The sequence below is a fragment of the Lepisma saccharinum genome, chromosome 10 (genome assembly GCF_977018435.1).
Source record: "Lepisma saccharinum chromosome 10, izLepSacc3.1, whole genome shotgun sequence".
In the NCBI taxonomy this organism is placed as follows: Eukaryota; Metazoa; Arthropoda; class Insecta; order Zygentoma; family Lepismatidae; genus Lepisma; species Lepisma saccharinum.
In genome coordinates this window covers 38,276,089-38,299,428 of record NC_139238.1, presented here as the reverse complement: position 1 = coordinate 38,299,428, position 23,340 = coordinate 38,276,089, and the positions used below count along the sequence as shown (strand labels likewise).

Genomic DNA, 23,340 nt, shown 5'->3' with positions numbered 1-23,340 from the left:
AACTTTCACAGTGTATACAACTCGTTAATGCCTTATTATCACGAGTAAACTCGGGCAGGTGCTATGTGCACTTTTTATATTATCCCCGGTATAATCGGACTAAACTACTTTTCCCACTTCCAGTGTTTTTATCCCGTACGATTCGTTAGAGGTTCTCCGGCGCGAAGTACAGTAAATGCCCACTTGGAAGCAGCTTACTCAGCTTGATGATTGGAATGTGAAGCAGTGAGAGATGACAAAGGAAAGAAGACTGGCAGTGAATCACGTTTCTACTGCCCAGATTCCAATGTGTCTTTGTGCGTAGCTCCATGTTCCGGAGTTCACCTCACTGTGCCTATTTAATATCTAATAATTTCAGAATCAGAACTGCAATTTATAAAAACATATGTACAACATTTAAAGGAAAGATATTATGTTTACGTTTATTATAACGATAAAATTAATATCCTTCATTAGCTCGAGTATACTCGGGATAATAAAATTTCTTCATTATATATGTACATGATGTTTTTAAGTGAGTGAACTGAATTGTTTAAACTTTCATTTCATATAAACAATACTTAGAAGCAGTACATTATAATTATAAACCTTTTGTTTTCTTACATTCTGTTCATGAAAATGACAATTTTTCATGCATGTATGTGTAGCCAGAGTTAACTCGGGATAATAAATCATACATATAGATATTCACGTATATTTCAGTAAAATATGTATTCTTAGTAACGAGCATAATAATACAGAACAAAGAAACTGGATTTTAAAAATTCCAAAATTTGAGACCGAATTTTGAAAATTATTTTGCAAAGGAAGCGATTAAGGCAATTTTTCTGAACGAAGTTTTCCATTTTGATACCTCGTCTTGCCACTACGAGCCCTCGAAGAACGGCATTTCATCCCGAATTTGTTTGGATTTTTTTTTTAAACATAACGTGTAAAAAGTAAGCGTTACCAGTAAGCATCCGTCTAGAACCTCTGCCCGGAGACAAGAAAAAACCGGTTTCATTTTCATGACGCGCGGTACAGGCTGCATGTTACATTTTGTCTGCCTCTTGCATAAACATTACAGGGTACAAAGCGTTACGACGTTCGAAACAAGACCACAGGTTGATGGAAAATTTAAATTCCGCTCTTCAATATGGTGAAAACTGTTTCGCGCTGCACAACTAATTTCAAACGTAATGGTCATTAAATAGTCCCATCACTCTGTCCATTTGCTTTGTTCTATGCCAAGGGTTCCCAAACTTTTTCGTTTCACGGCGCCCAAGTCAGAATGTCTAACACTTGCAACGTTTCGTTAGTGTCATTACGTTACTTGCCTTAAGGTAAAAAATAAACACACATTTCAAATTCAGAAACATTTTACATGTAAAAAGTACTAAATAAGCACATTATTTCAGTGAATATTTCGCGGCGCACACTTTGGGAACCACTGTTCTATGCAATGAGAGGTAGAGTTAAAAGAGTAAGACTGCCGAAGAAGAGGAGCACCAGTGCAATTGGTGCCCTCGGACACACACCGAGAAAGAAATACGTACTCTCAGCTTTACCACCGGCGCTAGGTACATACACTGTGCTTGCCTTCATTGAAGATTTATCAAGAGCCTGCGATCGCCCGAGAAAATATCTAAGATTCAACACTCGCACGAGGGGATAGAACCTCAAAGAATGATTAAGGGATTTTTAACAAGTCGAAAATTGGAAAAGTCTCACATATTCAGGAACGGGGAGTCAATTCTCCCGGGCACCCTGGGTGCGAAGCCTGCAGGGGGTAGATAAGGTCGGGCTTAAAGCTCCAGGGAAGAAAATTCATTCCGGATTTCTCCATTGTGGCACGAGGCGACTCGAGTAAAACAGGGCCTCTCCCGCAACTTCTGGAGAAAAGGCGAAGGATGTTGCCACTGACGACCTGCTGGAAGTTGAGCTTACTCGCTCGGACGATTAGCGGATTTTCTTCAGCGCAAAGGCAATGGTACCGGAAAGCTCCTAACAACGCTCCAACTTAGCAAATGCCAAGGTCACAATCCCATTGCAGAGCATCGTGCCCACTCGACAACATCAGTGGCCTCCTGGAACACTGTGCAACACCGTGCGTGAGCAGAAAGATTTCCATGTTCATCGCTGGAGCATGGAAAAGGGCATTTGCTAAGTCTAAGTCCTAAGTCTCGCCATAATCACACCAAGCGAGTGGTGTGATTCACAACACAGTGGTTGCTGCAGATAAAACTACGTTCTCTCAGTTAACGCTGCCCATGTAAGCTCTAGAGCAAGCGAACGAAAACAAGTTGTACGTGCAAGTAAGACATGATTCGATAAATAAACGCGTGAAAGGGGAAGTGAAGCTATGGAGAGGAACGCGGCTGCAGCTACCAACAGCTTGCAGCGGTACGCACTGCTTTGCTCCACAGAGTGGTCTTGCTCCGGAGATTCCCGAAACAGTGTGTACAAATATGAGTTAATCTCGTATGTGCGGATTTTGCACAGCTCAAAACACAGTGAAAAATCGATTTTTCGTTCGCCATCTTGAAAGACACGTTGAGCAATTCCTCCCAAATACAATGCCACTCTAGTGATTCGAAGTATCTAAATCATAATGCCCGCCACCCCAACTGACGGATGACGTTCACAACACTCACTTCTGCCAATTGTCGTCGAGGATGTATTTCATCTTGGATGGGGAGAGGGGGGAAATTTCAGTTGCGAAGTAAACAATGGACGAGTAACATCAGCTATCCTGAAGCAATGTTGCGAAGCGCATTCTTGTGTTGGCGTAACTGTGCGCTCTGTATCTGTGACAAACCTTTCCTTCACGAAGCAATTTTTGAAGTCTAGTTTCTTTGTCGATCTTCGCCACGGAAGGAAAATATGCGTTACAGTGGATTTGGCAACATCAGGTATGTCTGTTTTGTTTGTTTTGTCTCGCGAGCAGCGTTCGGCAGCCAGTATAAACTCCATGGCGCAATCTCTCCTTTGAAAGCAGTCACCGACATATTAGAGTTCCCATCGGGGATGGAACCCGGGATCGCTTGAAAAAAGACAATAACAGTAAATATTCAATTACAAGATAGCTCTCCAAGATATTTAGCTGCGATAAAAATTCAAGAGATTACGAATCTCTTGAATTTACAGCAGGTAACGTGGTCACAACATTGACTGCCTGTTCCCCTCCATCAACTCTCCCCCTTCTGTGTGTGTGTGTGGGGGGGGTGTGTGTAGTTACTAAGGAGAACGACATCCGAACTCGTGGCCTACGCCTCAAGATTCTGATTCATATTTCAAGTTCCGTACGACACAGTCCCTCTCTGCAATAATGTATTTCTAGTCATTTTCATTATTACGTTGTTAGCTTATAAAGAGGCATATTATATCGGTATTTGCATTAATTTCTCATCTGAAACCACAGTCCGAAGGGGGAAAGACCCTTACAAAAAGACCCTCGCCGTTCGGTCGGGAACTTTATGCACAGTAAAAAAAAAAAAAGTTTAAGCGAACACTTTCTCAGATGTGGCTTTTAAGAAATCAATTACGCCGTATTGATCTTGCCTGGTGGGAAACGCCCCTCATCCCCCTTCGGGTACCTTACGTCGCCTCAGTGAGTTCTCTGAATAAGTTTACGACTACTTCAGCTGTAAAGCCAAGAGTCGCTCAGGAAGCTCTACGTGTTTGCGAAAGCCAAGGACTAGAACACAGTCCTTCAGATTTCAAATGGGGTCCCGAAATGCCAAACATCAGTTCTCTATTAACCATTTCGATTTAGTTCCTCCTACTGTACAGGGTGGATTATTGAACATCTAGAATATTGTAATATCTTTGTATGTTATTATGATATGATTTATTTATCTTTTATACTAAAACGAACATGGCCACAAAATCCGAATATCCGGATTTCAAATTATCCGATATCCGTTTCGGATAATCGGGATATCCAAATATCTTGACAATTCGTATATATGGATATAACAGATGTGATGAAGAACTGTCCGGATAAAGCACACATTCGGATATCCGGACAGTTCGCATAATCCGAATAACCGACTAATTTCATTGATTGATTGATTTGCGCAGTAAGGCTAATCGGGACTGGACATACAGTTGAAAGTGGGATCCGAACCACTATGTGCCTCAACCGGGTATCGAATTAGGTACCCCTTGATTACAAGGCGACGACGCTACCACTGCACAATCGAGGAGTCCCCTGACTAATTTGAATATCCGTGTAATCCGGATATCAGAATACCCGATATCCACATGTTTGAAATTCGGATAGAAAATTATCCGATATCCAGATGTTTGAAATTCGGATATAAAATTATCCGATATCCAGATGTTTGAAATCAAGACAGAAAATTATCCGATATCCAGATGTTTGAAATCCGGATAGAAAATTATCCGATATCCAGATGTTTGAAATCCGGATAGAAAATTATCCGATACCCAGGTCAATTTTATCCGAATTTGGCCATCCCTATTATCAATATCGTGGTTGGTAATAAACAAAGTTAGGGACGAAGGTGGGATTCGAACCCAGGCATGCAGACACAATGTACTACGATTGGAGAGAACGCCTCTTCTCTTGTCTTCATGTGGCCTACTATATTTTGCCGATGGCGGGATTCGAACCTATTAGTGTTTATTACCGGTGGAGCTGCCAAGAGGTAATTCTTTGGGTGCAAGGGGTGACCCGTCTGGAAAGGCACCCTATCTCTATTCCACGTCTTGTATTCCGAAAACTGCATGCTTGAAGACAAACGAAGCTCTGATGCACGAATCAACAAGCCTCTGTTGTCCTGCTCTTGTCCATATGTGCAATGAGTGTCATTTTCCAGCCTCTTTTTTTTTTTTTTGTATATGGCGCAGTGACCAATGGCTTACACGAGACCTGGAACAGACCTGCTTGCGAGAAATCGTTCCTAAAAGTGCATGCGAACTGCGAAACAAATTTTGCTCTGGTGGTGACTTTAGAAAACGGGCAGGCAAATCACAAGATTCACTGAAAGAACCACGAATATTTGTTTTCTTTTACGAGGGGGTATAGAAAAGTTTTGCCTGTTGAGGTATAATTTGTTTAATAATGGAAAGATCGAAAGAATGAAACATATAGTTTGCCTGTAGTGTTCTCTACTCAGAGTTACCCTTACACATAGTTCCCATCACGTTCCATGCATTTGAGTGAGTGTTTTATCCAGCCCTCAAAACCAGTTTGGAAAAATTCCACAGAACACTCCCTGCCTCACCGTTTCAGAGCTGTTTTAACCTCCTGTAGGTCCTCGAATCTCATGCCACGAAGCACAGACTTAGCTCAGACTCAAGTTCAAAGTGGGAGAAACCGAAAGTGTGGGCATGACAAGGAGTGGCAGGCTATCAACGTCGTTGACCGACGACAACCGCCACAGGGATGATGAGCTCATTCGAGAGGATAGACGCATCACCATCAGGGAAATTTCTGATGCAGTGCACATGTCCTATGGGTCAGCACATGCAATGATTAAGAGTTTAACATACCATAAAGTCTGAGCTAAGTCTGTGCTTCGGGGCATGAGATTCCATGACCTACAGGAGGTTAAAACAGCTCTAAACGGTGGGGCAGGGAGTGTTCTGTGGAATTTTTCCAAACTGGTTTTCAGGGTTGGATAAAACGCTCGCTCAAATGCATCGAACGTAATGGGAACTATGTGTAAGAGTAACTCTGAGTAGAGGACACTCCAGGCAAACTATATGTATGTTCATTGTTTTAATCTTTCCATTATTAAACAAATTATACCTCAACAGGCAAAACTTTTTGATACATCCTCGTATTTTGCGTGGCTTTTCTTCCACTTGTGGCTAGTCGAAGCAACGAAAATGAGTGATGGACAGACGAAACAGATAGCGCCACTCACAAAGAACAGTAGGGGCCGGGACTCGACCACGGGAACTTCGGTTGCGATCTAAGAGTCGACCACTTTCAGTCGGAACACTGAAATATTAATAAAGAATTCTCAACAGGCCCACGGTGACCCGAGACTTAGCACGAATAACAAGTTAACAACAGTATTTCAACATTTATGGTATACTGCTGCAGTATCTGACAATTCCAGTAATCTGATGCTAAAAAGCAATGCCGTACCGTAATTGCAATTACTCTCGAATTATCAATCACTGCAGAAGAAACTATGGTGCCCAGCGATGAAACTCGATCTACAGAGAAGAAAATTCTCAGGAAAAAAAAACGGTCTCGCTTGGCTCACCTTTGCAAGAAGCTACAAGGGCCCACGGGGACACATTCCCGCAAGGGGTAATCACCATCAATCTCGGGTTACGAGCACCAAAAATTTTTAGTGGAGCATTCGGCCGTCGAAACAAGGGCGAAACTCTAGGAAGAAGGCGTCGGAATTGGCGCTTCAGGGAAACACAGGGGCTCTCTACGAGCAATATGAAATCTTCCGCTGAAGTTACTTGCACGAGATGAGCAGTGAGTTAAAGGGCGTAATACCCTACTCTGATATAAGCATTCGCATTATTTATATGTTAAGTTAAGTGTAGGCGCTTGAAGGGCACGTTACCAGCTACTGCTGAGGCCTGCATTTTATCGTTTGTGATTGTGCCTTCATCCATCTCATGACCATTCATTCCCATCGTCGCGATTAGGCAAAAGTGGCAGAAAAACGATGCTAAGTAACAAAAATTAATCGACACGTTTGATTAATTGATTCTGTTGATTTTATTTCGCTTTTCTGCCTCTTTTGGCTAATCGCAGAGATTAGGATGCTTTCACCTAAACTCATATCAACCATATGGACAATTTGACATGTCTTTGTTAGTTAACTCCATTCATTCTCATTATTCATGTAATTTAAACTTTGCCAGATTTATGCATATGCAGAGATAGGATTCATGTCAGTAAGTCCATTTAGATAATGCATGGCATTGCATTGATGAAATTGATGAAGGGACACTCGGAAGGAACACCCATGGCCAGGCCGTGATTCGAACCTGGGACCTTGGCGTCGTAGTAGCGCCACATCAAACACGTTTTCGACGTATAAGCTTCAAGCTCGAAGCTGTAGCATTGAATCTGTTCCAGAGTTTATTTCAAATGCATCGCAAAAAAAATCTTCATCTTCCTGAAGCATACACCGTCGACAATTGTTATTGATCTGCATAAGAACTGCACCTGTTCGTTTTCGAGGTTCATTTCCAGCGAAATGCAGAAAGTGCAGAAAACAAATGAATCCAGAGTGCTCGCCAATGTAATTGCCGCTTACGAATCGCGCTTGTTACGTCACTTCCAAGAAGTAATGCTTGCATTTTCGAACCTTACGGATACGCCACTCCACAGCATAAAGATCGTCAAAAGCAATGACGCAAGCAGTTGTCGTGCAAAACAGCACGCAGTCAAAAGACAGTTATCGACGAACGAATTTATGAGAACATCATTAATTCACGATTTACGTAAGGCGATTTTGCGGACAGGTGACTGAACATGAATGGGTACAATTTGCTAAAGGCACGGACGCGTACTTATTTTAGTAATCGTTCGAATATTGTACACTCGCTTGTCCTTGAATAGGGTTAAGCAGAAGTTACCAGGACGACGCCACTGTAATTACGTCTTGGAAGAGACAGCTTGTTATATCGACATCTAAGAAAAAAATGAACGACGTAACGATGATTTAGGTAAATGACACGTTGTGTTCAACGATGTACACTGCAATTTCCTTTCTTAGTAGAGAGAACACCGTATTCCAAATAACATGGGAGGCTGTACTGTAAACATATTGCTCTCTTGCTGCGAACGCATCGTAAATTTTTTATGATGCTCCACTAACGTTTATGAAAATTTGCGTTGGAGTAAAGGGTCGCCATATAAATTAACTGCAACAAAAACTAAATAGTTCATTTATGGGTTAAATATTAATCCTAAACTCCGTACCAGCTAACTGTAGACCAGACGAACGGAACAAGTCTCTGCGCAAGTAGTGACGCGAGACGGCTCCACCAATGAACAGTGAGAGAAACGGGATTGTGTTATGGGCGACGGGAGTTACCAGATTTCCTTCGCTGTCGTACAGTACGACGCATAAATAGTACAAGGTAATTTGTATATCACTATATTTTGTGCAATGTAAAGTTCACCGAGTGAAATCAAACTCTATCAAGGCGTTTGGAAACCTAAGCATCAGTGTTTTGACAATTTACATTATAATATTACTGCATCGCACAATATATGATACTATAGGTAAATGGTTTATTTGACATCTGAACTTACGGAAATTAATGCAACTTTCAAATGCTCCTTAGACAGGCATGTAACACAGACAAAATGATTTTAGAATTTTTAAGAATTTAGTTTACGTTGTAATGCTGCAAACTACAGGGTGTACGAAAAGTTTCGCACGGTAGGCCAAATGGTTAAATTGACTTGTTCTCTGAATGCCTAGATATTTAAAAGATCATATTACTGGCCCGTATTTCCCCCCCCCCCCAAGATATTATACTCAGATAAAATTATCTGGCAATGTTGGGAGATTAGTTAATGCTGACATTGGACGCTACTGGAGAGCATACCATAGGGTTCATGCAAGACGGCGCGGCACCGGAATAAACCAGGATCATGTGAGGCTGGCTTCATACCACGTTTAAGGAACACTGGGATGATCGCCGTTGAATAGGCCCTCACGTTCTGGGGACTTGAATCCGTTGGACTCCGGAGTCTGTGGGTGTGTCTGAATTTCCGGGTGTACGGCGTGAAAATTGGGGACGTGGCCATGGTTCCAGAGTCTGCTTCCAGTGTTCTCAACTATCTGTGGTTCAGCCTAGAGACCGGTGTGGAACTCGGCGGAGAACATGTTGAACAAATACTGGATTTGGCCAATAATTCGAAACTTCTCGGTACACCTTGTATATATTTCCATGCTATTGAGCAAATATTATCCAGTGTGTGTGTGTGTGTCCGTACTAAGGTGTAAATCGCATATATGATCGACCATCTACAATTCCTTTCAGGTTTCTTTCCCCTTCCGTCCGTGTACTGCCTGGCGTGGATTTGTCTCGACGTCCTCTTCTGCACAGCTTCCATAATGCATCTCTGCACCATCAGCGTGGATCGCTACCTCAGCCTCAGTTACCCGATGAAGTTCGGGAGGAACAAGACGAGGAAAAGGGTTATCCTCAAGATTGTCTTCGTGTGGATCCTCTCCATAGCAATGAGCCTTCCCCTCAGCCTCATGTACTCGCAGGTAAGACACGTTGATGCAGTATGTAATCAAATGCCTTCGTTATAATCTATTGCATATGGTAGAATAGCATTTACGTTTTTGGTGAGACTGTATTGTAACCATTTTACGTCGATTTTCTGTAACTTTTGGCCAATTTCCATTACATAAAATCATGATTTTGGATTTTGAACCTTGTGTTTTTCAACCAAATATACAGGTTCGTTAATATTGTGAATATTCGCTTTCATCGGTTGCAAATTTTATTCTACTCGCAAAAAGCATGTGAAAATTTTAAGAATAACCTAAAATTACAATCGGCATCAAACGCATCAGGTGCTATAATCACTTGTGCCTAGCCTTGAAGTTAAGATAAGACACGTACATTATTTCATGATAACACATATCCGCGACCTAAAAACAGCAGACAACATTCATAAACAACATAATGTAATATATATAAACCCTAATGTAATGTTGTTCACGTTAGGTCTTTCACATGAGCTGTTTGCTTCACTGTGGCACTAGTTTCTAAACTTCGAGTTTCGCGATTCTTATATTTGTGTGAAAATATTGATTACAAAATTACACTGATTCCTACAAGTTTCTGTACCTTGCTGTCAATGGATGGGGGTAACGAATGTGATCTTTCGGTCTTCGTGTATTAACGATCCGAGTCAGAGTTACACGATTTTTGGAACATAGCATATAAAACGAATACTTCAGTCTCTTCATTTCGAAATATTTCATTTCGATAAAGACTACGAGGCAGTAATGTCTGAATGAACTATATAATATATATATATATATATATATATATATATATATATATATATATATATATATATATATATATATACACACACACACACATACATACATACAGTACAAAAGTACTAAAAAAAGGTAAAGTGCTCCCCTGTGCATAGCACCACGCCATGAAGGCGTATAGGGGGTGTGGGGGTAACGCCCCACACTTTCTTGATCCGGTCGTGAGTGGGGGTGATGTGATCAGCATCACGCCCCTGACCGCCTTTACCACCCAGGGTTTCGCCCAGGTAGCCATGTTATTCGACGCTGGGTGGGTGCCGGGGCCGCTTCCATCGTTAGAAAAGTTCCCGGATTTGAACCGGCCCACAGTGGGATAAAATTCGAAAAAGGTGGTCATCATCAAATAACTCGATACAGAATTGAAAAATCGTGACAATAATCGTTACTCGGGGGTTTTTGGGGTCGCTGATTACGAATCTGACAATATTTTTACCAAAAACAAAATGGCGGATCCAATATGGCGGCCAAAAATTCACAAATATTGATAAATATTAACGAAAATCGTTACCAGGGGGTTTTCGGGACCGCTGATTACGAATCTGACAATATTTTTACCAAAAACAAAATGGCGGATGCAATATGGCGGTCGAAAATTCATATTGATAAATTGATAAATAAAAATTGATATTAGTATTTATTATGATAGTATTTGTAAAAGTTATAAATTTTTGTCACCAATTAACTTAACAAAATTGTATTTAAGTTATTCACTTAATTTAATCGTCATAAACGATATCAGCATTAATATTTATTTTTAAATAATGTAATTAGTCCAAACGTTCCCTTCAGTAAATTTAAATATAATTATTTCAATTTATTATTTGATTATAAATAATTATAATCAAAATTAATATTTATCAATATTTGTGAATTTTTGGCCGCCATATTGGATCCGCCATTTTGTTTTTCGGAAAAATATTGTCAGATTCGTAATCAGCGGTCCCGAAAACCTCCGGGTGACAATTTTCGTTAATATTTATCAACATTTGTGAATTTTTGGCCGCCATATTGGATCCGCCATTTTGTTTTTGGTAAAAATATTGTCAGATTCGTAATCAGCGGTCCCGAAAACCCCCGGGTAACAATTTTCGTTAATATTTATCAACATCTGTGAATTTTTGGCCGCCATATTGGATCCGCCATTTTGTTTTTGGTAAAAAATATTGTCCGATTCGTAATCAGCGACCTCAAAAACCCCCGAGTATCCATTTTCAACAACATTCATTAATATCTAACCGATTTTCCACCCACGTACGTTCTCTTTATATTTTGTTTATGACTGCACATTGTTTAAACAATTAGTCTTAATACTAGGGTAGCAGGTTGTAGCAGCCAATTCTTTGAAATATCGAAAGTTAAGGGTTCAGCAAACATTTTCCAGTGAGAATCATTGATCGAGTGAAGTCGAGTGGTTAACTTTTTGCTCAATGTTTATAAAAATGTTCTCAATAAAATGAAAAAAACATGAGTGTCTTTAATTATTAATAACTAATTTACAGTTAATTATGAATAAACTTGGATTTAATTATCGTATTACACATACCTTGCAGAAAAGAATCCGAAACAATTTATACTAATATCATATATTATGCCGATAATAGCGCACTATTTCTCCGGCACTTTATATACACGCTGTATTTTTGTTAGACGCGTCCGCTTGCACGTTGAACTTTGAAATGACCTGACTCACTGCTGAGTAGCATCAAACACTTGAAAACCGGTTTTCCTTGTGTTTTGGGGTTCCAACTAACGGTCGGTACACAAGGCAACGTTAAACTGGGACTTTCGATTTTTCCCCAATGGCCAGCTTTTTTCGATTCTATCCCACTGTGCGGCCGGGGATCGAACCCAGCAAACATATTTTACCTAAGTATTTGTCCAAGTTTTTGATTTTCACTATAATTAGTAGTATTATTAAAGTTGATAACAGTACACAAAATGATAATTCACAAAAGCAAAATAAAAATAACCTGTGGAACGGTGTAAAATACTACTATAGCCCATACGTTTAAATTCAATCATTAAAATATGCATACCATATTATTTTTTTAAAAAAAACGCCATCTCTATTGCAATATACCTCTTCTATACCAATTATGGGTATATCATCATAAGTATTCTAAAATAATTGAATTTTTTGTAGATGTTATATGATTTCATAATGACAAAACTTAATTGGTAATGGAAACATAATATTTAACAAAACTTAATCACGGATGAGTAACTTCACACTTTGTTATATCGATATATAACCGTCCAGGATTTAATAATTATATCGACTTACCGAATTTGATGGCGACAGATTTTGAAAGGACACACACGGACACTAAATACCTCTACATACAAAATGCATCTTCGTGATTGAAATTAACATCCATAATCACTATACCCTGACAGTCTAAACTACGTAAAACCTTCTGAAAATTTTGGACTCCAGTAGGCTACTGCACATAGCCATACTGCAACGTTGTAGAGGCGGCGTAAATTCAACAGACGGACAAAAACTTTTTCAGAAACATCTTACTGTGAAGAACTACATAAGAAGAAATCGCACGCCAATTCCAACCGTACATTCCAGTCAATACGTTTACTTCGAGCCCGCCTTCTGATTCCGTATTAAACGTCTTAGTCCCATAGTTTGGTGAGTAGTGTTCCAACTGACAAGTGATGGGTAAGTGGCAACTGTGCTCTCTCGGTGCTATTCGGATTCTTGGAATGGGCACGGTATGCAAATTCGGACGCAGCCGTAGGATTCCACGGATGATCAAAATGGTCCGCTAATACGAGAGGCGATAGTGGCCACCATTACGCTATCCTCAGTATTACGATATGAGGCACAAACAATTAAAATCTTGTTACAAACACCATTAACCCCGCCGTAAAACCAGCAAGGTAGTTTCCGAAGCATCTCCCTCCACCAGCTATCGTCGTACGATATTGACTATCTTTTGTTTACCTTTTTTAACTCCCTTCAGGAAGCCGCCGTTGTTAAGAAGCATAATTGCCTTACATTTTATGGGTTTATTTTTAGATGAGAGAACAGGTAGCATCTGGGAGTTAATTACGAAGATGAAGGCGCTTCTTTCGCGAAATTAGTCCATCAAGATGCAATCTTAATCTCTGCAACATTACCATTAACGATAGAAGAGAACACTCGTTATAACACGTTTTACACAGAAATTAACGTTTTAACTAATATTAATTAGCATTAGGGGAAATCGCAAAATCACTAAAACTAGGTTTGTGCGTGTTAATTTTTCGTATTCGAATTATTTCCGAAGCTTTAAACGGTCTGTATTGTTGTAACTGGTTTGTAACAGTCAGGTTGAAATTGGGAGTTACATTTCCGCTTTCGGATATTCTAAAACAAAAAAGAACTCTGCACAAATACAGGGAATACAGAGCACTAAGACACTAAAATTGCATATAATAATAATAATTATTCATAATTATCACTTTCTGGTCCCAATTCTCTATTTACGTGCATATTGGGCACACTAATAGCTGCATGAATTCGATCCTCGTCTAGAAATTAGTTCAATCAAGATGCAATCTCCTCTGGAACATTACCATCAACGTTAGAGGAGAACACTTATTATTAACACTATTTTATACAGAAAGTAACGTTTTTAACTAATATTAATTACCATTAGGAGGAATTGCAAAGTCACTACTCGTATTAGCAAAATTTGTTCAGTCCAAACTTTTTAAAAAAGAAAAATCTTATTATTTTGATAGGCGAGAACAGAAATAAAAGTTCAGCGAATTCACATTTCAACAGAACAACAAAAGTAAAAGAGCGCTTGATGGAAAAAATGTGCTCAATGTAAGAACCAGGGGAGCAATATATGCTTCCATATATTACTACTAAACCGGATTCCATGAGACGCCTACATTCTAAAAATGAGATTTTAATGTGAGAAGACACAAAGCGTAAACCTTATGAGTAATAAATGATCTTACATTAAAACAATTTGAATGAATGAGTAAAAGTTAACAAGATAGAATAGCTATGTATTTCAGTATATTAAATTTATGAATTGTAAATAAAAAAAAAACAGAAGTCAAAAAGGAAAACAGTTTCACGTTTCATTCGATACACTGGAACGGTATCTCCAGCGAGAATCGAACCTTGATTGCCAATATAGTAGTAGTGATTTGCTTTCTGAGAATAATCTGTTCATCGGACATTTTTCCTGGGAAATTAGGTAGGAATCTACTGCGCGATTAATGAATTGTCAGTCACCTCGATGGCCGACTACGTTGAGTGTTCGACTCATAATCGCGCCACGAATCTTCCTGCGTTCGAGTACTAAGATGGGCATGAGAGTCCCTTTCCTGTGAGCGTTCTCTTAATCAATTATACCTAATTACCATTCATTCTGATCGAGGTGATAGGATAAAAATGCAGGAAAGCCACGCAAACTTAGATAAGTAAAAAAGGTATTATTCAAATCTCCTCTTGTGAAGGGCAACATAGGCACTGAAGGTTACGAGCACGAATCGAACCTATAACAATTAGGGCACACGGAATCATTACAAATTATCTCGAGCCATGTTAACCATTCTGGAAAATTCTAGTACGATGCGCAAATGTACACATTTGTATAAATACAGGGTGTCCCATAAGTCTGAACCCATAGGAGTTCACAGCATGACGATATCCCTCCGCATTATGTCCTGAAAGTGCGACATTGCAGTGGATGCCGAGGATGACAGAAGTGGCCTTCAACGAGCCCAGATCTCGCTCCGCTCGACTGTTATTCGTGATACCGTGTTGTACGAGGTCAAAATTCTGAGTATTCTCCACCTCAAATAACGCACTGTGCAAGCGTGTCAGCAAATTTCTGCGACTGTGATCCATATTACAGGAGGGGAGATTTCGTCTTCAAGTGTGTGTGTGCAATACAATGACGAACATTTTGAACAGACTGTAATTCTGTGATTTTCTCCTATGGGTCCAGACTTATGGGACACTGTATAATGAAGTGAATCATATTAGGTGTTTGTTTATATATATGGGTAACTGCGTGTGTGTTTTGTATTTGCAGGACCACGACTCTGTCTTGGTGGACGGGACCTGCCAAATTCCCGATCCACTATATAAGCTGATAGGGTCGATCATCTGTTTCTACATCCCCCTTCTGGTGATGCTGATGACGTACGCGCTCACGGTGAGGCTCCTGCACTTCCAGCAGAAGAACATAGGCGGCGCGGACGGCGTCGCGGGGGGATGGGGGAGCAGCTGGCTGGGCGGCGGATCGGCGGCGGGGGGCGAATTCCGCGGACGCCGCTCCACCTGGCGCCGGATCCTGAAGAAGGCGCCTTCCACGACCGCCACCTGCAACACGCACTCTGCGTCCACGGCGACCGATACGGAGATGAGCCTCCTGACGAGCGGCGGGACCATCGACCACGACGACTCCGACTGGATGGACACCCCGCCGACGGTGGCGGCGCTGCATCAGCTGGGGACGGACGTCTTCCGGCTCACCAAGGGCATCGAGTGCTGGACGCCGGCGTCGTCGCCGCTCGCGTGCTCCAGAGTGCGCTCCTTCAGGGAATCCCCGGGACGCTCCAGGAAGCTCGAGCTCCTCTTCCAGCAGGCAAAAAGGGAGTCCAGGCCGGCCTCGCTCACTCCGGGAACGCCGACGCGCTCGGCGCCGACGGGAGGGGACAGGAGCGCGCCGGGAAGCCTGGCCAGCTCGCGCACGTCGCTCTTCCAGCTAAGTAGCCCGACCGTCGAACCTAAGCGGAGACGCGCGCACGAGAAGTCCTGCAAGTATTCCATCTCCGAGCAAGGGGCGGGAGAGAACGTTGACGGCGAGACATACAGGAGGAAGAGCAGCGGCGTGGCGTCGGTGGACAGCGAAGCGAGGGAAGACGCTGACTCGACCGGACGGAAATCCGCGCACAGCGACGACGACGACGAACCCAAGGCGAACAAGGACATAACGTTCCCGCTGCCACCGTGCACGTGCCCTTACTTCGGCGAAGCTTCCGACCGCAAGCCGGTCGTCTCCTCGGAGATCGTCATCGTCGGGACGTCCGAGATGGCAAAGACTATCCCCGTCGACTCGCCGCTCGACGTCACGCCGCCGTCGAGCGTGACGTCGTCGCCGGGACGTAATGTCGTCTCCAAGTCGTCCCTGGACAGGGCGAGGTCGGCGCCGCTGGACGCGATGGTGACCTGGGACTCCAGGAGCAGGGGGGTCAAGACCACGACGCTCTCGCCGTACGTGGACTCTCCGATCATACGGCGCGCTGCGACGGTGCGGGCCAAAGCTTCCTCCACGGGCGGAGAGAACTCGTGCCTGCTGAAGTACGGCTCGAGCGTGAGCTCCCTGGCGTCGACCTCCCCCAGAGCGCTCTCCAGAGCGTCGGTGCACACGGTACGGACGCACCACAGCCGCAACTCCAGCGTATCCAGAACGTCTTCTCGCCACGGACGCATCCTCCGACTGGAGCAGAAGGCGACCAAGGTCCTGGGCATAGTTTTCTTCACGTTCGTGGTGCTCTGGGCGCCTTTCTTCGTGCTGAACTTAGTGCCTGCGGTGTGCGCGAAATGCGAAGAGGACATCAACCCGGCCATCATAGACCTCGTCACGTGGCTTGGGTACGCGAGCTCCATGGTGAATCCGATCTTTTACACGATTTTCAATAAAGCGTTCCGCCAGGCGTTCAAGAAAGTGCTGCTGTGTCGATACAGGAGAAGCAAATGAGGTATGTGCTTCAGTTAAACCTAATTGACTGCAAAAGGAGCATTCGCCGCATGCGCACGGTGTCGCGTTCGTTATTTTCTATGGACCTGCCGATGTGCTTATTCTGTGAAACGCGTGTGTGTTATGTTAATGCTGTGTTTAGAAAAATAATATCAAGTGACATATTGACAGGGAATGTGTATTAAAACTGAAAGCATGAATCACGTGCCTGACGTACAAGTGTTGATGTTAACATTATATTGAATCAGAAACCTATGTTTTGTGCAAAAAAAATACTGACAGCAAATAGTTAATATTGTTTAAAATATGTGTAGTGAGATAATTTTGCGCACCATCACGAAAACATTCACTTGTCTGATCAGTAAAAAATGAACAAAAGACAGCATTCTCTCCAACTTCCAAACTAAAATTAAAACGTACTTTTGAGGAGTTCTTCTGTTTCTCTTGTGATTTGTCGACACGTTTGACCCTAATCAACGCCTTGTCCCTACTTTCAGATTGCCCTTCATTTCACTACCCGAGCACGGAAAGTGATATTCTAAAGTGAAAATGTATTGAAGAACGGTTGCCCGAACTTACACGAAAGTATCCGACCAGCTCTGGTTAAAGACACGTACGAGGTAAGGTTATCCTCCGCAGTAACAAAGAAATCAATCTTCTAACCCAGCAAAACGTGATGAAATTTATATTAAGCTTGTGCACCATCTCTACATAACAAATCAACAAATTATAATAAAAAATAGATACAACATGATTCAAATAGTCAGCAAGGTATCAGCAATTGGCTCAACTTGGGACACACCCACTTCGAATAAAGGTACTTCTTCTCGAGATATTGCCAGATAAAGAAAGACAAAAGGGTTGTCATATTATCTCTGTCTAGCCTTAGTATCGAGTTTCAATGTATGCATATGGAATCTTTAGAAAATAATTCGTATCGTAAAGGATCATTAGTTCGTACGGACTAACAAGACTGCCAGATGACGATTAGCTTAAATATTTGCTGCTTGTTTGCACTACAATTAGTAATTTAGTACATTACGTTCAATTATATTGTAATGCTTTTATTAATTTACGTCGCCTTTCTAGGTTAATCGTAACAAGGAAGTAGATGACAAAAACACACGATTCATTCATGATTTGTGTCGAAAATTCTTTTGTCTTTGCAAGTACCATGTCACAGACAACCATGTATTAGAAATTTAAATCACGTAAATTAGAAAACTAATGGTAATATTTCTCACTTCAGTTCTTGTGTAATGTTCAAAAATGAGAGAGAGAAAGGGATGAAGTTTTGAACGTTTCAAACACAGTGTAGTTGAAGTTTTACAATGGAAAATGCTATTTGAGATTACAGACATTTTCACTCCCGAAATTCTACTTTATCCATCATTACACATCTTCTGTAGGTACGAAGAAAATTCCATCACTCGTGACGACACTGTTAAAAGTGAAGAACACGGATGTTTTTATTCACCAGCATCAATAGTGAAAAACAAAAGGGACAGCAAGCAGCTAACAAACTATACTGGTTGGACAGGTTCTATGTTTTCGTGAGGGTTTTCTGTGCGTGGAAGGAAATACCATCTTCGCATATCGTGAGATAAATTTATCGACAAGGGTGATGATAAAACATTTCGACGAAGGTGGTGGTAACAAAAAAATGTAAGTACATTACATGCACAGAAAAGCGTAGTGTTCAAGTTTCCGACAAAAAAGAAAGTGAAATGTAACTGATATCTCTCGATGCGATAAGAAGCTGACCTACAGAGAGCGTATAAATTTCATGTAACGAAGACATGGAAACATCTTCAAATTCTCTCACTAAATTACAGATTTCTTTCACGATACTTTGTATCGTTATTTGTAAGTTATGGACTTACAGTTTCTGAACAAACAAATCCAAATTCCATACCAAATGATCCCATTTCCCGAATCGACTCATTCCCGTAAATCTATTCCGTCGTCCCAACTATCCAATAGAATGGAAATAAAGTATGAATGCGGAGTGGGTATTTATTTCACTCACCCCAATACCACATCTCTTATAGGTCTTTTCTACTCTTAGGGCAGCCGGTCCTAGTTCTGGCAAGGGAAGTGGGGAGCGGGGATTACGCCGCAGACCAACCAGACAACAGCGGTGGTCCCGAGTTACGACGCGGCGGGAAGAAGTACTACGTGAACCTGGTTCTACTGGCTGCTGCGTTTCTTATCGTGCTTCCCCACTTCCATTTCCAGCATTAGGATTGGCCGCCGTAACAGTTGAAAAGACCTTTAGTGGACGTAGAGCTCGCAGGCTTCCATAACAATCCTATGTTTTCCACTGAACAAAAGGGGTGACTTCCTCCCGTGTATATGGGAGGAAAGAGCAGTAGCCAATCGAGCCTGTACTAGAGGAGGCATGCACCATACTCGTTCGCAAAGCTATCCGTACACTATCAAATTAAATACGAAGGACACATTGAATTTCAAGCTTAAAGGAAGTGATGTCAGAGCATACGTCATGTTTCTTCTTGCATTCATGGTTAACGTTAAAGAACTTCTAATCAGGACCGGTTGTAAATAAACACTTTCGTGACAAAACTGCCGATCACAGAGCACATGAAATCGATTATGGAAAAAAAGCATCAACGTACAGAATGCTATTTATTTCCATTGAGAAAGAAAAGGAGGAGCGGTGAAACAATCCTGTCTATTTATTTAATACCAATCACACAAAAAATATTATATATTTCTACAGCAATTGGTGATGTGATAAATTACAGTATATTCTACAACCAACAGTAAAATATTATATCAAATGTTCATCTTAAATTGTAGTTTAGATAAACAAAATTTAATACAGGTACCTGTATATCTCAATGGAAATGATATTCTATAGAATTATTTTATGACATGATCACAGTTTCTCGAACATATCAGGTAACATTTAGACTATACTGCCGAGAAAATACATCACTCTTCTTCTTTCGAGTTATTGATACACCATCCTTTGGAAGGAAAATGGAATCATGTTGGGGCTAATGACAAATTTCTTTATTTCCTTTTCTTACCGAACACACCTTACAAGATTACCCCATAATAACGATGGTCAAAGATTTTCACTTGTCGATTTTATTGTGTCATCAGTTCTCTGTTTCAATGACAACTGAATCGTGTACGGATGGCTTAAGTGTCTCTCAGGGATGGTGGTGTGCACTAGAACAATGTCTTAAAACCATCAAATTATCACACAAGTCATCGTCCAGTTCATTCATCGCCAAGTAAATTCATGGGGAATTTACATGTGAGTTATAATGATCCGAAGGCGCATGCCACACAAACTTGAGTCCTAGAAAACAAATGCCGCCTGGAAACAACAAGAAAAACTGAACTTGTAAGAGGTTCAAATACAGTAAGCAAAACCAGGGTTACAAATTCGGTCTTCAGTGAAGACACATATGTAGTGGTTCGGATCTCCTTTAAATTATAGGCCCAGTTCCGATTAGTATCTCTGCAAAAAAAAAGGTGACTTAAGACAAAACTCCATCTGAGTTGGCCTTTGAGATGCAAGCCTCTAGCTGCAACGGTGACATAGCAAAACACTATCATTCAAACGCGTCTGTGCACGAATAGGGTGAGTAGTTGCGGTAAGAACTGACGATATCAGCAATATACAATGCCTCTACAGGGTTGCTACGAACTTTTGATTATGAAATTCCTCGACATTTCCAGGTTGTCCAGACCAAAAATGAAATTTTTCCAGACATGTTTATTATGATTTTTGCTTTCGAACATTGTGCTTTTCAATTAAATATATAATCCCTTAATTATTATGAATATTCACTTTTACAACTTTTTAGCAAATTTCATTCTACACACACAGGAACACGTGATAATTCGAAGAGTAAAATGTAAAATTACAATTGGCATCAAATGTAATGGGTGCTACAATCACATGCATCTAGCCTTCAGGCTAAGGTAACAGAGGTACATTATTTCACCATAACATAGCTGCCCAATAATAAAACAGAAGAAAAGGTTCATAAACAATACACAATTTTTCATTTTCTGGCGGATTTATAGTGTCGTAGAAAATGCTGCTTTTTTTTTTTTTTTGCTTGTATTTGTAAATACACAGGATCTGGAGAATTTTTTGTTGCATATAGGAATTCTATAGGATATGCCAACAAGACTAAGATCTATAAAATAATAGACGATAACCTTATCCTCACCAACTTTCCGATAATTATGATCATATTATCAATGTACTTTAGTTATCAATCAGATACCTGGACTGCAAGTTTTAGAACCTTTTTTGAGAGTGGAATCACATGAACCGAATCTAGAAGTGGAAGTTGTTCATTTTGCAACTTTTCTCTTGCCGACTCCAAAATGCAGGTAAATTCCAGACGATCTGCAAAATTCCCTGACATTTCCCTGATTTTTCCCTGAGAAGCCAAATTCCTTTACATTTCCATGTTTTCCAGACGCGTAGCAAACCTGCTCTACTTTTCATCTGTAGGTGCACTACTCTATTTCAATGAAAATTAAATTTCATTCAAATATCTTTCATCACATCGAAGCTATTTGAGAGAAAGCGCACCGGCAAAACTTATACACCATTCAGAAGAAGTACAGAGTGCCAAATATAGATGGGTAAATTTTCCTGCAAGGTAAATGCCATGAATGACAGAACCAGAAACAAGTAAACAACCAAGAAGTTTGAAAGATGTACGTAATTCGCAGCATTCAACATGGTCTTCCAAAATGTGCTTTTGAGATAAAGTTAAGCCACGTCACGTGGGAAGAAGGGAACGATATTAATCTTAAAATAAAAGCAGACACTCGTTCATAAAATTCGTCTTCACTCCAAATGAAGAATGGAGCATCTCGCAAGTTAGACATGGGACGCTTCAAGCAATATCAAAGTGGACTTTTAAACGTGGAACCTTTTAAGATATTACTCAGGTCGGGACTGTGCCTATAATGGAATTTGAACCGCTGTATACGATGTGCTGTTACAGGGTATAGAAACCGGGACGCGTATTTACAAAACCTGCGTGAAAATCGCAACTGTGGGCATGGCTATCGCAGATGCCAACAGTAGCACATACTTTACTAGACGCAACGCATGCTACGGATTAATTATTGTAATGATATATTGAAAGAAGTGGATAGAATTCCATAGTACGAGCAAATATCTTGTAATTGGGAAGACACTATCTCACTGCTCTGTATAGAAATCAGGTTTTAAACCACAATGTTGCAAGACAAACCCACAATTGCAACTTCCTCGTAGATTTTATAAATATACCGGTACACCTTCAAAGGTAAGACCGACAGCAAGCAGCATTAGGTGAAGCTATCAAGGAAACAATGTCCACCCAACTCAATCTCCCCACGCTCCCATTCTCTCTCATTTTTCACATGTATAAAAGTAGAGTGCCTCCAGGAAGACTAGAATTTGTGGACTGCAGAATGTACATCGTTCAAACTGTCAGCAAAACCAATATTTTAGACGCCGTTAAGGGTTGTGTAGGGCTAGGATTTTGATGCAAATGCATCTTTTTTTGGTAAGGCAGAAACATTGCATAAGTAGATAGAAATGTGTTTTATACGTAAGTGAATTAATTAATTGGGATGCGTTTTTTAGGGCATCTTTTGCATTTTTGACCCATTTTGAAGTAAAGGTCATTTTTTAAACTTTTTAAAGAGTTTGTCATTTTTCGGCCTTTTAAAGTCATTTTATGCATTTTTCTACATTTTGGTGAAAGAAGGGACATTTTACATGCAAATGCAACCCTTTGAAGGAGAGAGGTTCCGGTCTCTAGTCTCATTGCCTTCAGCCCAGTTCTGAACGACTGTGTTTGAAGAAACAAAGAAATTCTGTGCAGTATTGTTGACACAAGCTATTGTGTAACAATTCAGCACAAACAATATGATTTCACCCTCTATCAGTAAATATATTGTCGCCAGACGGATTATTGTTAAAAAAACAAGGGGTACAAAGTTTTGTGCTCTGTATCGGATATTTTGTCAGGGAAGCAATTTGCACTCTATGGAATTAAAAGTGACTAACAGCAAGTGATATTGTTCATTTCAAGTATTCTCATCTTGTGTCGGTGGAAGTCGAGAGAAATGTTTCCGTATACAAGGCTCTCTTGTCCGAAAACCGACAATAATTCACTTTTGAAAATTTGCATATGATTTTCGTTGTGTACTGCAACTCAGTACTTAAAGTGTAAAAGATGACAAACAGTGAACTTTCTTACTTGTACTACCATGCGCAACGAACATGTGATAGATACTGTAACGTTACTTCGTAATTTGAATTTCTGTTGGAAGTATATAAATTTGTTTTACAAATCTTTCAGAATTTTTAGGTCATTTTTCTAAGTTTATAGGGCATTTTTTTGCACGTATTAGGTCATAAATGCATTTTTTAAAGGTCATTTTTTGGCAATTTTAAGGTCATCAAAATCCTAGCCCTTATGTGATTTGTATCACGGTCCAGTAATTATCGTACTTAGCTTCGCAATGGCAACTATGAGGAAAACCCTTACATGTTTCAGGATTTATCGCTTGAACCACCAACCGTTTCAGCTTCTTCAAGC

At 40.7% G+C, this 23,340-nt stretch overlaps 1 protein-coding gene across 1 annotated transcript in view; it reads left to right on the top strand.

Annotated features, from left to right (window-relative positions):
- The window catches only part of 5-HT2B (5-hydroxytryptamine receptor 2B), an 82,735-nt gene extending 64,923 nt beyond the window's left edge, over positions 1–17,812 (top strand). The window contains exons 2-3 of the mRNA XM_083130443.1: positions 8,983–9,215; positions 15,074–17,812. Of these exons, the coding sequence (XP_082986569.1) occupies positions 8,983–9,215; positions 15,074–16,744 (1,904 nt within the window). The 3' untranslated portion in view covers positions 16,745–17,812. The remainder of the gene's footprint in view (positions 1–8,982; positions 9,216–15,073) is intronic.
- Positions 17,813–23,340: the final 5,528 nt, after the last annotated feature.